Source organism: Eschrichtius robustus, chromosome 3 (assembly GCF_028021215.1).
Source record: "Eschrichtius robustus isolate mEscRob2 chromosome 3, mEscRob2.pri, whole genome shotgun sequence".
In the NCBI taxonomy this organism is placed as follows: Eukaryota; Metazoa; Chordata; class Mammalia; order Artiodactyla; family Eschrichtiidae; genus Eschrichtius; species Eschrichtius robustus.
In genome coordinates, this window is record NC_090826.1 from 133592359 (window position 1) to 133608498 (window position 16140).

At 40.5% G+C, this 16140-nt stretch overlaps 1 protein-coding gene across 1 annotated transcript in view; it reads left to right on the plus strand.

Annotated features, from left to right (window-relative positions):
- Positions 1–16140, plus strand: part of PAPPA2 (pappalysin 2) — a 300507-nt gene that overhangs the window by 40509 nt on the left and 243858 nt on the right. The window contains exon 2 of the mRNA XM_068538389.1: positions 4049–5120. Coding sequence (XP_068394490.1) covers positions 4049–5120 — 1072 coding nt within the window. The remainder of the gene's footprint in view (positions 1–4048; positions 5121–16140) is intronic.

A 16140-nucleotide genomic window follows, 5' to 3' on the forward strand; every position in this document is an offset into this window, starting at 1 on the left:
CTATGCTTCAATGCCACAATTTCCTCTCTTGGAATAATAGATCTTTTAGTGGGAGCAGGGGTCATTTATTTCCATTTCAGTAGTCTTAAATGTGAGTTGTATTATAGATAATAAAAAGCCCCAATTAATTATGAATCCTAAACAATCCATTAACCATATTCTCTAACAGCATCATATCTGTGCACTTATTCCTAACAGGCTCCTATTTCTTTTAACTGCCTTTCGTTCCACTAGTTTTCTGAATTAATGAGCAAGAATGTACTATGGTTACGTAGAGACCCCAGACAAACCTAAAATGCTCTATCTGATGTGATCCTTAAACAAATGGTTTAAAACAAATGGTTTAAATGAATTTCAGATGCGATTTCCACTTTCATGTCTGGCAACTTATTGATAACAATTTTTCTAATTCCTTTCCACTGGTTGGAAAAATTAAGATTCCCAACTTCTGTCTTCTGCATTTCCATCAGTCAGAAGCTTGAACAGCAGTCAGAAGCTTGATTTGTTTTGTTTGTTTTTTAAAATTTATTTATTTTATTTATTTTATTTTTGGCTGCGTTGGGTCTTCATTGCTGCACGCAGGCTTTCTCTAGTTGTGGAGAGCAGGGGCTACTCTTCGTTGCCGTGCACGGGCTTCTCATTACAGTGGTTTCTCATATTGTGGAGCATGGGCTCTAGGCACGTGAGCTTCAGTAGATGTGGTGTGCGGGCTCCATAGTTGTGGCTCACGGGCTCTAGAGCGCAGGCTCAGTAGTTGTAGTGCACGGGCTTAGTTGCTCCGCGGCATGTGGGATCTTCCCAGACAAGGGCTCGAACCCAGGTCCCCTGCATTGGCAGGCGGATTCTTAACCATTGCACCACCAGGAAAGCCCTTGATGTGTTTTTAAAATATAGAATAACAGCAGCTCTCAACATGGTTTCACAGGAATCTGTATTTGTGGAAGTTCCACTTGTGATTCTGATCCACGGCTAGTGTTGATGACATTGGTTTCTTAGTTCGTTTGGTTTGCTATAACAAATATACAACAGACTGGGTGTCTTAAATAGAAGAAATTTATTTCTCACTGTTCTGGAGGCTAGGAAAGATAAAGGCACCAGCAGATCTGGTGTCCAGTGAGAACCCTTTTCTTGGTTGGCAGATGGCTGTCTGTCTTCTTGTATCCTCACATGGTGGGGAGCAGAGAGAGAAGCTAGCTTCTTTTTTTTTTTTTTTTTAAATGATTATTCTATGTTTATTTTATTTATTTTATTTATGGCTGTGTTGGGTCTTCGTTTCTGTGTGAGGGCTTTCTCCGGTTGCGGCAAGCGGGGGCCACTCCTCATCACGGTGCGCGGGCCTCTCACTATTGCGGCGGCCTCTCTTGTAGCGGAGCACAGGCTCCAGACGTGCAGGCTCAGTAATTGTGGCTCACGGGCCCAGCCGCCCAGCGGCATGTGGGATCCTCCCAGACCAGGGCTCGAACCCGTGTCCCCTGCTCTGGCAGGCAGACTCTCAACCACTGCGCCACCAGGGAAGCCCTAGCTTTCTTCTTAAAAGGACACTAATCCCATCATGAGGGCACCACCTGCATGACCTAATCACCTCCTAAAGGCCCTATCTCCAAATATCTTCACATTAGAGAGCAGGGTTCCTACAAATGAATTTTGGGAGGACGTAAATGTTCAGTCCACAGTAATCGGGTTGGAAAATTCTATTTGTTAAATATGTTTTTTTTTTTTTCCTTCTCTGGAATGAGTGCAGGGCAGTGCTTCAACAATTATTTACTCTCTTCCTATAGATGAAGTATGAGCAGTGGTAATACAGCAAATAGAATGCAGTTATCTAGGTACCTAGTGAGGTTTCACATATGCTGCTGTGACATCTTATTAAATTAAAGAGTAAAGAATCATTACTTTCATAATCATTCAAAAAAGTAATACTTCTATATACTTTCTACAACTCCCAACTAAAATTGACTATTTTAATGCTCTTGGCCAATAAATCCTTTCTAATATAATTACTAAAATTTAGATTAATCAGAACTAGACTAATATGATAAGAAAATTCCATCTTCTGTGTAGTATCTCAAGAAGTTAGAAATAACATTTTAGACACACTATAATTTTAATAGCTTCCTATGAGCTAAATAAGTAGAAACAATTATTTTGTTGCTTCTAGAAGTTCTAAGGACAATAAGTTAATGTGTTCAAAATCGCAGTTAGATGCTGGCAGGTAACAAGCTAATTATCTAGTAATTTATATGTCAAGCCTAATAATTTATACCACAACTCATATACACCTGTATATGCAACAAATAGGAAATAGCCTCCTCCTCAATTCTTCCTCTTAAAAACCAGCTGATATTTACTAGTTGAGGGTTAGTAACTCCATGGTTCTGATATTAAATGTTGCAGCACATTTGTTCATAGGTTAGTGGATGGACATAATTAAGGCTAAATGTACTTATGAAAATAAGTGAACCAAGGAGAAACTATGAAGCAGGAAACTTATTACTGATCTCACTAGGTTTGTCTGCTTTTTTGAAAATCTACCCAGTACAAGAATTTGTAAAGCAGTAATTGTTACATTCCTTTACCATACAGACCTCAATGTAAAAATAAACAAAAAACCCCAAACAATACTAGAACATCACCATTGTATTATACCTAGTCATCACCAGTACTTGGAAGTCTAATTGTTAGAATTGCTAGATTGGGGATGAGTTGCTTTTGTTAAAAAGAACATTTTATTTTTTAAATCACAAGTTATTGATTTCTGTTAGAGAAAGAAGAGAAGATAATCTATCATTTATGAAAAACATAGCTACTTTTAAGACACTTGCCTGCAATTAGAATGGGAGGACTCATGGCTTTAAAATCCAAACTGTCCATAGAGTGGTACTGTTTGAGTGGATTATTTAGGAGCTCAGGTGAATAAGTAAAACTGTTGACTGGGGGAGGCTGGGGAAGAATAACTCTTTGTCTTAGCCTCAGGTATCTATCTAAAGGCCAGCCGACTTTTCTAACATTCATTCATTAGTTAAAGCAGTATTTACTAAGCATGTCCTGTGTGAATGTACTGCCTCTATGTAAATTACAATTGAAGTCTGCTCTTGAGACCCTGCCTATATAGTATAAGAGGGACCGGGAGGATGGTGGGTTCGTAACTGCAGATGGGTTGCTGGGAACATTCAAGGCCTCCAAATTGCCTTCAGTCTTCCTATTTCATCTGTGGTCCTGTTACATCTGACTACTTCTTCCTGCTGCCAACTTGTTAGTGATATAGTTATCTACAGGAATTCCTTCCTTTGTTTATGGGACTTAATAGTCCTGGGCCTACTATGAGCAAGGTGGTAAGTAAGGTAGCATGTGGTGAGGAGCTTCGTTTACCTGGGAAAGTTCCACTCCTGTACTCCGGTGGGCGTTATTGGTTATAAAACAATCGTTCTTATAATTTGACTAGGTTTTTTTAGTCTAGGACCGTGGGGCAATGTCATTTTGCTTACGCTGGGGAACAACTGTTCACTGTGGATGGGTATCCTTGCCCTTGGGCACTAGAGGGAATAACATGTCTGGGACGTTACAGTCTTCTCCTTATTTTCCCCACAAGAATCATCACTTCAGTATTCAATAGAGACAAATGACCTTTTGAAGGGGTAGGAGGTTACTATCTTTTGTAAAAACCATGAAGGCCCTCATGACTTCTGAGGAAGTGGAAAGAGTGGGAAGTCATGGACACAGGGTCACCCTGAGGAACGTTTGTGACGGAGTGGTGAGGATGGTTTTCACTTGCATTAGACATCCCCTCACAACTTCCATTTTGGTTATTTAAAAACACCAGAATGCTTTAAATTGGATGGAATCTCAAATTAAGTTCCTTTTGGGGAAAGATGTTGCCAGAACAGCCTGATATGGGGTACTGGACAGGCATCTTAGGTGGAGAATCTGTATCACTTATTTTTTTCCCATTAAAAACCTACATTCTTGCTATTTATATGGGTTTTCTTCTCCCTTTCTCCATCCCCTTTGTATCTGGTATTTCTCCCCTCGACTCTTCCTTCTTTCCCAGGTGTGTTTGATAACTGCTCCCACACTATCAGTGACAAGGGCTGGGCCCTGGGGATCCGCTCAGGGAAGGATGTGGGAAGGCGAGATGCTCGCTTCTTCTTCTCTCTTCGCACCGACCGCGTGAAGAAAGCCACCGTTATGATGGGTCACAGTCGCTATCAACCAGGCAAGTGGACGCACGTGGCAGCCACTTACGACGGACAGCGCATGGCCCTGTATGTCGATGGCACTCAGGTGGCTAGTAGTCCAGATCAGTCTGGCCCCCTGAACAGCCCCTTCATGGCATCTTGTCGCTCTTTGTTCCTGGGTGGGGATAGCTCCGAGGACGGGCACTATTTCCGTGGACACGTGGGCACACTGGTCTTCTGGTCGACGGCCCTCCCACAAAGCCACCTCCAGCACAGTCCTCAGCAGCCAAGCGAGGTGGAGGATTTGACCACCCTGCTACTGACAGCCAGTTTTGAGCCCCTGGAAGAACAGTGGGCCCCCTTTAGAGATGGGAAGTACCCACGGCTTGAGGTCCTCCAGGGCTTTGAGCCAGAGCCTGAGATTCTGTCACCTTTGCAGCCCCCGCTCTGTGGGCAAACAGCTTGTGACAATGTGGAACTGATTTCCCAGTACAGCTGGCACTGGCCCCTTCGGGGAGAGAAGGTGATCCGCTACCAGGTAGTAAACATCTGTGACAATGAGGGCCTGAACCCCACCGTGAGTGAGGAGCAGATCGGTCGGCAGCATGAAGTGCTCAATGAAGCCTTCAGCCGCTACAACATCAGCTGGCAGCTGAACGTCCACCGGGTCCACAACTCCACCCTGCGCCACCGTGTTGTGCTCGTGAACTGTGAGCCCAGCAAGATTGGCAACGACCACTGTGACCCTGAGTGTGAGCACCCACTTACAGGCTACGACGGGGGCGACTGCCGCCTGCAGGGCCGGTGCTACTCCTGGAACCGCAGGGATGGGATCTGCCACGTGGAGTGCAACAATATGCTGAACGACTTTGACGATGGTGACTGCTGTGACCCGGAGGGGGCTGACGTGCACAAGACCTGCTTCGACCCTGACTCACCTAGGAGGTAAGGGACTGGGGCTTGGGGTATCCTGCTTGTAGGGTACATTCCTAACATCGTTTTATCCTTTTGGCTTCTGGAGACAAAAGAGTGTTCACACAGCCTCCAAATAAAACATTCATCTACTCCACCAGATATTATTGAGCTTTCATGAAGTACCAGGTGTTGTGTTGGGTGATTAGGAACACAGAGATGATTAAGACGAGACACAGCCCTCACAACTCACTTTCTATGGAGCAGACAACTGTGTACATGGTGTGAAATGCACACGCACCAGGTGCTTAAGACACAGGAAAGCTGAACAACTTCGTCTATCAGAGGAAGCCAGGGCATCTGCACAGAGAGCAAACAAGGTATATGTCGATAGAAACCAATCAGCACCAATTATACGTGAGCATTCCTTTTATAGTCTTAGGTTTCCAGCAAAGTAACACGAATTCATGAAGAGGCCCATGTGTGAAGCAGTTTGAGCAGTTCAGCAGCTTTATGAACATAAGACATTCTACATCTAACCACAAGTCTCCTTTAGATGACTGGAGGCTTCCTCTTCTGCCCCATTAAATTCCATTCTCCACACAGCATCTGGAAAGATCCTATGTAAATGTTAAATTAGATCCTGTCACTCCCCTTCTTAGTTTTTTCCCCACTGTTCTTAGAATAAAATCCAAGCTCCCCTCCTGTCTCCTGGATCACAACCTGACCCCTGCCTTCCTCTCTAACTTCCTCCCCTGCTCTCCCCGCCCACACTGCACAGCCTCACTGACTGTTCTGTTCCACTGAACAGATCAAACTTGTTCCTGCCCCAGGGCTTTGCACTAGCTGTTTCATCTTCTTGGAATCCTCTTTTCCTTGGTCTTCCCTTGGTGAGTTTTCTCTTGTCATTCCAAAATCTACTTAAATGTCACCTCCTGGAGAGGCCTTTCCTGATCTCCCAATTTAAGTTGACTAGTCAATCGCTATTATGTCAACTAATTTAAATTCTCTCTACAACACATCACTTCTGATGTTTTTCTTGTGTATTTGTTTATTTGTCTTTCCCTGGCTTGGAATATCAGCTCTATGTGACCAGGACCCTTGTTACACTTCCAGTGCCTAGAACAGCAACTGAGACATAGTTGTTTATTTCATGTTTATTTTAATGAATAAATGGATCTGATGTGTCATCTGTTGTGAGACAGAAGCCAATAGGAGGATTTCCATTTGATGGTTGATGCAGGAGTTGGGGAATGTTAGAGGGAGGTAAGAAAGGAGAGAGGTGGGTGGCAAACTTAGTAATTTGTGTATGTGGGCAAGGGTTCCCCATTTATAACTGGTACCTTTGTACGAATTATAAAAAGGCCCACACCTGAGGTAGGGTGTAGTGTTGGTGGGAGGCAGGAGGAATAGATCTCAGCTTCCACCCAATACCTGAATGGCTGCCTTTGTGTTTTTTGGCCATGATTTGTGTGGTAATTCATGGTCTTGTGTGTGGACAGTCCTCTTGGTGCCCCTGTGCATGGGCCGTTAGCACCAATGAATAGGTTCACCTGTAGCTCAGATGTCTGACATCAAGGATCGAGTGTAAGATTTACAATCAGGGGACAGAGTTGAGTTCCAGAGTCCTTGCTACTTAACCAGCTATGTAAGTTGAGCAAGTCACTTTTGTAAACCCAGAGGTCTTGTCTGTAAAATGAGGGTGATTGCAGTAATACTTTGCATTACCTATATCTTTGGGTTATTTTTGTGAAGCAAATGAAATAAGGTACAGGAAAGTGCTTGGTAACTCTAAAGTTTTCAAAGTACAGAAACAGTTCTAAACTAACGTTAGTTATTATCATTATTAGAACTGACAGATGGGAAGCCTTTGTTTACATAATAATACCCAGGGAACTGATCACATTACCAGAAATATTTGCATAAGAAAGATTCTGTTTGGGTTTGGTTTTTAGATTTTGATAACCTTAAGCAGAAGCTAAACCTCACTAACAACGTTTGCCAACTCTTAGGATCTCCAGAGAACTCTCCAGGGAAATCTGGCTTGTTCTCATTTGTCTACTAGCTCATTACAACAACCCACCGCCTTGACTGAGAGAGCTGTCTTTCAAGGTACCCAGGCATCACTCTCCTTAGAGTGGCCCCTTGTGTCTCTAAATACTTCCTGCCACTGCCCTTATCCGAGTGTTTATAACTTATTCCCGTTACCACTTCAGAGTTGCCATGGTAACTTATCCTTTTCTATCTGTAGTAGACCCAGACACTTTCTTACCCCTACATGCAAAACTCGCTCTGTGGAATGAAAGGAACTAGTCATACTTTTTTTGATAGTTAAAAACATTTAAATAAAAAATAAACGCTCCTGGTTAAAATATCAAATTGTACCAAAAGACAATTTTACCAAATTGTACCAAAAGGAAGAATGACAATCCCCTGCCTAACTCTTCCTCATCCTTCTCCACTCTCTAGCCTTTCTCCCATATTTAATTATTTTACTTGCCGCTTTTGGTAATAACCTCCATATACATATATCCAAATATTATATTTATATTACTTGATTCATCAATTTTATTTTTTTAAATTATTATTATTTTGGGGGGGGGCTGCGCCGTTTGGCTTGGGGGATCTTAGTTCCCTGACCAGAGATCAAACCCGCATCCTCAGCAGTGAAAGTGTGGAGCCCTAACCACTGAACCACCAGTGGTTAGGACTGATTCATCAATTTTAAACATTATGCATAACTTGCTCTTATTACAAAGATGAGACTTTTACTTTGTCTCCTCCCGCTCCTCTGCATTTTTCTAATATAGTAATTTTACTATTTTTGGTTGAGTCAGTTATATATATTTACAACATTATGACTATAGAATATTTTTCTTTTGGTTGCAGAACAAAGTTTTATTCTATTACTATATTTCCTTTCTGGCATAGCTCCCCCACTCTCCCATACACACACACCCTCCCCCTTGAGTCTCATTTCCTCCCTCCCTCCCTTCTTTTATCTTCCTTCCTTCCTTCTTTTTTGATATCTTCAATCATTTTCAAATGCTTTATCATATTAGCTAATCTATAGAATGTGTCTTTCTTTTTTTTTTTTTTTAACACTCCTCTGGAGCTCTCCCTTCAAGTTTGTTCCATTTTTTCTCACCTCTTCTGACTTGACCAGTTATCTTTAATTCTGCTGCACAGTTGTCATCCTGGAACTTCACTGCTTTTTTGAGGGGGGATTGGAGTCACTATGTCCTGAATTTTATGAATATCTCTTAATTTACAACCTCATTTTACTGGAAAACATCCTTAAGTAACTTTCTAGGAAAAGATGTTTAGGTAACTTTTTCAGAAAAGCATTTCTCAAAATGTTTTTATTTTGCCTTTACTCCAAACTGATAGTTTGTCCTGGCATAAAATTTTGGGTTGGAAAACATTTTCTCTTAAATTTTTGAAGAGATTCATTAGTTGCCTCTAGCTTCTATTCTTATAACTATGTGTTTTAGAGGTGAATTTTTTTCCTATTAAAAATCGTTTTTGAATTTTAACCTTGTTACTTTAGGGATTTTATGATAATTTTTTTAAAGTGTTGGCCTTTTATTCTTCTTTTGTTGATATTCAGTGATCCTTTCAATTTGGACACATGCCCCTTACCTCTGGCAAATTTTCTGAAATTATTACTTTGATATTTCTTAATTCTTTGATCTATTTTTCCTCTCTGAAATGCCTGAGGATTTATTTCCTGAATTTATTCTCTGTCTTTTTTCTCACTTATATTCTATCTCTTTGTTATTTTGTTCTCTATTTTGGAGATTTCCTTGAGTTTATCTTCCAACTCTTCTATTGAATTTTTTTAAATTTTAGCAATCATATATTTAAGACTTTACTCTTTGATTTTCTATATTAGTCTATTTTTATTTTAAGTATGCACCCTTTTTTGAGGCTAAAAATAAGATGAATTCTGAATATTTTCCCTGTGCACTATATCTGATTCATCTATAGTCAACTTTTATTTTTCCTTTTTTTTTCCTCTCTTAATTCTTATCTGTCTTTCATGCTGGTGGATTTTCTCAGATGTCTAGTGCTTATTCACAATAGGAAACACACTTTTATATCTCTACTATTATGATTTAAAAAAGGATATTTATCTATGAATTTCCTCTTTTAGAGGGAGAAATCTGAAGGCAGACCATAGTGGAAAGGATAGGTTTTCTTTTTCCCAATTCCCTTATACTTATTTTGTGTACAGACCCTTTATTCATACTCCATCTTCTCTGCCTTGTATTTCTTGTGCTGAATTTTTATTATTAAAAACATTGACTGTTTTTCATAACTCTTATTGGCAAGAACCATATTTTGAAAAGCAATTATTTATCAAGTTCCTGTGATGCACCAGACAGAGTAAGCTAAGCAAAGGGACAAATATAAAGAATACATAGAGTAAGTGTTAATATCTTAGTGGAGGGATTTAGTAATTTTATCTAAATACCTGGGTTGAAATCCAGTCTGAGGCACTAAAAGCAGAACATAGAGTATAGACTGCTTTTCTCTGCCATGGCTTAGACTGTTTGAAAGGACTTTGGATTCATAGAGGTGTAGATCTCTGGATTTCTATGAGGGCCTGTGTCTTGGTAGAGTTGGTGGTTGTGTCTGAACTAAATTACCCATATCTAGCAGCCCTATTATTACAATTAAATCACAGTGCTCAAGTTCACAATTCCTTTATTTTGTGACTCTAAAGGGACCCAATTTCAACAAATTTTTCCAGACATTTTTTGAGGATCAGAGCATGCCAGGCACAGAATCCCTCTACTCAGGAGCTCACCATTTAGTAGGGGGTGGTTGGGAAGTGGGGGACACACCTACAGATAGATGACTAACATGCAAGTACAGTGCTTGCTTTATGAACAATCCTTCCTGTTTCTCAAATCCTGCTCAATGTTCCCTCTTCCCCCACCCCCAGCAAGAAACCAGAAATGTAGCCCAAAGGAGTTCCTCTCCCAAAAGCTCTGACAGGAGGAGAGAGCCTGAGGAATCCAACACCAAACATCTGTAACCCAGATGGGCCTATCAAAGGGAGAGTATTTATCAGACTTGGGGCTGGTCAGAAGGAGATATGAATTATAGATACATTACCCAGCCAGTTGAACAGAATTACCAAGATAGAGAAACTTGGCTTGTGGAAAGGGAAGGCTACATATGCCAGATGTCTGTTTCTACATAGTAGCTGCCCTAAGAGGGTCTACAATTGCTGTGGGAAAGAAGGGCTTGAAAGTCCACTTTAGTAAAATCACAAATGTCATTGGCTACTCCCTATGATGCATCCTAGGAAGCCAAGCCAAGGGAATCTCTATGCCCTAAGGGAAACTCAGCTTCCCTAACCTTTGCAGGCTTCAGCTTCCTTTTGGTCATGACTTGTTTCTGTTGTTTTCCTCTCTAAAATTATGTCTCAGAGATGAAGGGTTCTTTGCTGCTGAATCTACTTTCCATCCCTTGCTCTTTCTCTCCTTTTCACATCAGAGTTGAGCTTAGTATCCAACCAAATCTAGAGCACTGTGTTTACCTCTTTGCTTTGGTTTCTATGTGTCAGATTTCATCACTCTGTTATCATGTGGAGAAAAATCACCAAATAAAAACAAATGGCTGAGGGGAGTTCCCTGGCAGTCCAGTGGTTAGGACTCTGAGCTCTCACTGCCAAAGGCCCGGGTTCAATCCCTGGACTGGGAGCTAAGATCCCACATGCTGCTCGGTGAGCCCCTCCTGCCCCCCGCCCCCCAAAACAACAAAAACAACAAACAAATGGCTGAGAACAGTTTAAGTGAGAGTCATTTACCAGCTAGTGTCACCATGCTGTGAAGCAGACAGTGGGATCAAGGCGATGCCATGCATTTGTTTTCTGATGCCTGTGGTGGCCTGAAGTCTCTGTGTCTTGGTGCCTCACTGTCTCTTCTCTGCCTCACTTCCTGAGTTTTGATGGTGGGGTGTTTGAGGGCAGAAGAACTGCTGTATATAGCAATGCTAGAGCATGGTCTACTTCCCTCTAAAAGGGACCTCAAGAGGGTGGGCTGGGAGGTACCCTGCAGAAACATGGCACAGAGTGGTGTCTGCAGTTGTACACTATAGGATATATATCTTTGGGACAGGAGGACAGTTGCCTGTGACACTCAAGGGAACAGGTGGAGAAATTGGTGCTGCACGGACCTGGATGCTCTGGATTAGCTGTACTTTGCTCACCCACCCTCTGTGGCTGTTGAGCCAAAGGAATGGTTGGGCTGGGCCCCTGCAGTGGCAGATCTGTTAAACATCAGCCAGGCTTCATTATAGGTTTCTTTTGAAGTTGGGATTCAAAGTTCCCTGCAGCCAAAAAAAACATGCATGGGGAAAATAAGTGTAAGGGGTAGAAGAAGGCAGAGAAAAAAGAAATGGAGAAAAAACTTTAAAACTGAACAACAAGAAAACATCTAAATCCCTCCACTAAAATGCACAGGCTGTGCAAACTCTAAAGAGACAAGTCTCACCTTCTCATACTCATTTTATCTGGCAAAGGGAATAGGAGGGAAGATACAAGAGAATACCTTCTGGTAAGCTCAGAAAGTTTACTAACAAATAGAAATGTCTCTCGGTTGTTTTTCTACAGGCCAATTTCTCCGTAGTTTCAATAGATACAACTCTATAGAGTAAGTGAAATCCACAATTTTTCTGTTCACCTGTCTAGCTCAGTGAACTTTTCTCCCCAGGTAAGTGGGGAGAGGTTGTTTTTCTCCTTTTCATGGCTATGTTCTAGGCAAATAGGCAGACTTGTGAGAGAGCCCTGTGGTATGTCTGGGTTAAAAATATTTCCTCTTAGAAAATTTTTAGGAGAGACCCTGGTCTCCAAACACATTCAGTTGTTCAAGATACTTGGGTATTTTCCTAGGAGCTGGGGTGCTGGCTTTGGTACCCTGGCCAGATGCCAGTCTGTCTCGGAGGGTTCCACTTAGGGATCTTTTCCTAGAATTTAAGCCTAGGAATCTGAAAGACAGCTGCACACTTACACATGTTTTCCCTTTTTTCCCTCTAGGAACACTGTTTACATATTACTTTAGTGACTGAATGAAAGTCACAGAGAAGTAGGTTGGGGAGTGGATGGAACATGTAGTTAGTCTGGGCATCACGGGTTTTTCTGAAGATTTGTTTCATCAGAGCGTCATCCCCTGGAGGAAGATGTTGACCCATTAATTTTCTGAACCCCAGTGCATCTCTCACTTCTCACCAGGAGCTCTATCTGTGGCTGTGGACCTGATTTTCCTAGCTTGATGCTTGGCTGATTCCTACTGATCCTTCAAGTTCAGTTAGAATGTCACTTCCTCTTTCCTGGGAACATTCCTTGGTCCTCAAATAGGGATTATCTATCTCATTTGTATCACTTCTCATCTCCCTACTGCCATCACTCTGCTCTGATCCCATTGTCTCTCACCTGTGTTATTACAATAGCCTCCTAACGGGTCTCACCACTTTTGCTCTTGCACCACCCCGCAGTCTGTTTTTAACAGAGCAGCCAGAGTAACCCTATTAGAGTATACTTCAGATCAAGTCATTCCTCTGCCTGGAATTCTCCAGCAGCTTCCCGGCTCATTCAGAGTCAAAGCCAATAGTATTGCTGTAACCAACAGGGCCCTACCTAATCTCTCATCAGTTATTTCTGTGGCCTCATCTCCCACCATGCTCTCCCTTGTTTATTCCATTCCAGCCACACTGGCCTTCTCCTTGTCCCTTGGCTTGGCAGACATATTCCTGCTGCATAAATGTTTCAGTGGCTTTTCATTTTGCTGGAACGTTCATCCTCCAGATTCCTACATGGCTAGTGCTCCCTCTTCCTTCCAGTCTTTTTTCAGAGTCACCTTCTAGTGAAGACTTCTCTGGTGACCTCACCTAAATTCCCGACTCCTCTGACTCTTCATCGTTTCTTCTCCGTTTTACTTCTCTTTTTGGAATTTGTCACTAACATGCTATGTATTTAAAATTTTTGCTTGATGTCCATATTCTCCACTAGGATGTAAGTTCCATTAGAGAGGGGGTTTTTGTATGTTTGAGTTACTATTTTACCCTAGCACTTAGAACAACAAATACTAAGAGTGTTCAATAAATAATTGTTGAATAAAGGAATGTACTTACCCTAGTATAGTGATTGGCAAACTATGGGTTGTGGACCAAATTTACTTCACCACTTGTTTTTGTAAATTAAATTTTATTAGAATGCAGTCACATGCATTTACTTACATATTGTCTATGGCTGCTTTCATGTGGTAGAGTTGCATAGTTATAATAGAAACTGTGTGGCCCACAAAACCTAAAATATTTACTATTTGGCCCTTTACAGAAAAAGTTTGCCAACTCCTTCTTGAGTACAGATTTACCATACAATATTGTAATTAGCCGTTGTTATCTGTCTCTTGTACAAGACTTTAGGCTCTTCGTTCATAGTTCTTGTAACATAGGAAGTGCTCAATTGATATTTTAAAAATGAATTAACATATATATGAATGGAAAATAAATGACATGGGGGAGACGACAGTGTTGGGCAAGGGTTTGGGAAGGGTAGAATGTGCTACTTTGTATTGAAGAAAGAAGGATATTCAGAATCTACACTCTAGTAATCCTTCCTACTGGCCCCCTTACTGTTGTAGGATTGCCATATTCAGAGCTAAGTAACTAAAGATACCCATGAAAGTGTGAATATGTTAGCTGAGGAGGGAAAAAGGCTGTAAACCATTTTACTCATTATCTCATTATTTGAGTGGCTGAGCTCCCAGATGGCTCTGAAACTATGAAACACAGAGCAAATTTTGATAATCAGAGAAATAGTCAACTACAGTAGCCGGGAAGTAAGATGAATCCTCATTAGCTGGGGAGACAGTGATTGAGAGAAAGAGCAGACCCCACAAAGTGGGTACAGGGCCCTTCAATGAGAAGGGCCTCTGAGGTGATGTCACAGATTAGCCAATATTCTTACCAAACATTTTAGTTAGGCTTTTGTGGTTGTAAAGAACAGAAACTCACTCAAGTTAACTAAAAAAAATTACAAAAATTAAAAAAAAGATTTATTGTACAATTACATATGGGCTGGAAGTGGAGCTAGAAGGCAGCTAGGGACTAAGGCAGGTTTCACACTTCATTTCTCTCAAAGGCTGCAGGGTTCTCTACATCTTAGTGCACCTGCGCCATTCATATCTTGTTCCCAATTTGCTAGATTACTCATAGTTCCCATTCTCTTATAGCTTTAGTTGAAAACTAGACTCAGCTTTCTGTGGCTCCTGCTTTATCTCATTGAATCTTCTCTCAAGATTCACATCCAATTGCTAATTGCCTCAGTCTCTTGCAGAATCTTGGTTCATATTCTGGAGACAATTAATGTGAATTGGCCCAACTCATCTTTACACGTCAGGCTAGAAATCATAGGTTTCTGGCCAGCCTTGAATTTAATCAACTGTGGCCAAAAGAACAGGATGGCAGGGAGGGCTCCTCAGGGTTCCAAGGCAACATCTCTCAGCTGGTGCCAACACTCTGGGTAGAGCAAGCTGGCTTTTCATCTTTACTTCTTGGAGACTCCTGACATACATAATTTCTTAGACCTTAGACCTTGGTACTCCTAGTAATGTAATTCTCACAGAATTTTAATGCCAATTTTATTCCTAGGATTTTATGATTTAGAATTCAAATCTCAATCAAGTATGTCATGATAATCCAGGTAAATTACATAGTTCAAAGTAAGATTTTATATATATATATATATATATATATATATATATATATACCATATAACATATATTATATATATACATGGTACTGTGATGTCTCTATATCTATCTATCTACCATGTATCTATCTATTTTACCAATAAAACACAATAAAATAGTTTATTTAATGCTCACTATAGTTCTAAGAAGCAGGTAGTTTGATTATCTCCATTTTATGTATGAGAAAACTGAGACTGAGATAGTTAATTAGCATCATGCAGTGTCAGGACAGTGATTAAACTCTGACTACAGATCCTGTGTGACTAACTACCATTCTATATTGTGTGTCAGGTATAATAAGTCTTACATGCCTAGCAAAGTACTTAGCTAATAGTGGGTGCATGATAAATATTTGTTTATTTTAATTATATAATGATTGTTTCAGAGGATATATATCTCAAGGGATGAGGGAAAGACAATGGAAATCACTATGAGCTTAGTACTTAGGAAAGACGTTATATAAAATGTGGATTCATTAAAATATGAATAGTAAAGAGCAGGAAAGTGTTTATTAGGCAAGGACAAAGATATGACCCAAATACAAAAGTCATGTGCAAACATATTCAGGCGTCCATAAGGACAACAATTTGAAAGGAAGGGAAATTTCCTAGAGAAAAGAAAGAGAAAATTGGAAAAGTTATATGGAAAGGCCTTAGCTGTTGGGCTAAGGGATTTGGACAGTAAATAATTGCGAGCCATGGGCTGTGTATAGAGATATCTATGTATTGATTGATTGATCAGTTGATCCATAGACATCTTTTTAAATATATATCTGTTTTAATATCTACCATCTCTCTTGAATTTTAGATCTTCCTCATGGGATCATTTGGCTTATCCCTGAAAGACATTTTTTAGAATTTCCTTTATTAAATATTTGCTAGTCATATGCTTTCTTAATTTTAATTTCTATGAAAATATCTTTATATTTTACCAAACTTCTTTTTGGTTTTTGTTTTTTAAAATTTTATTGGAGTATAGTTGATTTACAATGTTGCGTTAGTTTCTGCTGTACAGAAAACAATCTGTTATATATATACATATATCTATCCACTCTTTTTTAGATTCTTTTCCCATATAGGTCATTACAGAGTACTGAGTAGAGTTCCCTGTGCTATACAGTAGGTCCTTATTGGTTATCTATTTTATATATAGAAGTGTGTATATGTCAACCCCAATCTCCCAATTTGTCCCTCCCTCCTTTCCCCCCTGGTAACCAAACTTCTTAAAAAGTAACTTTTCTAGGTAGACAATTTTAGATTGGCTGTTTGTTTCTCTTACTGAGATATTAT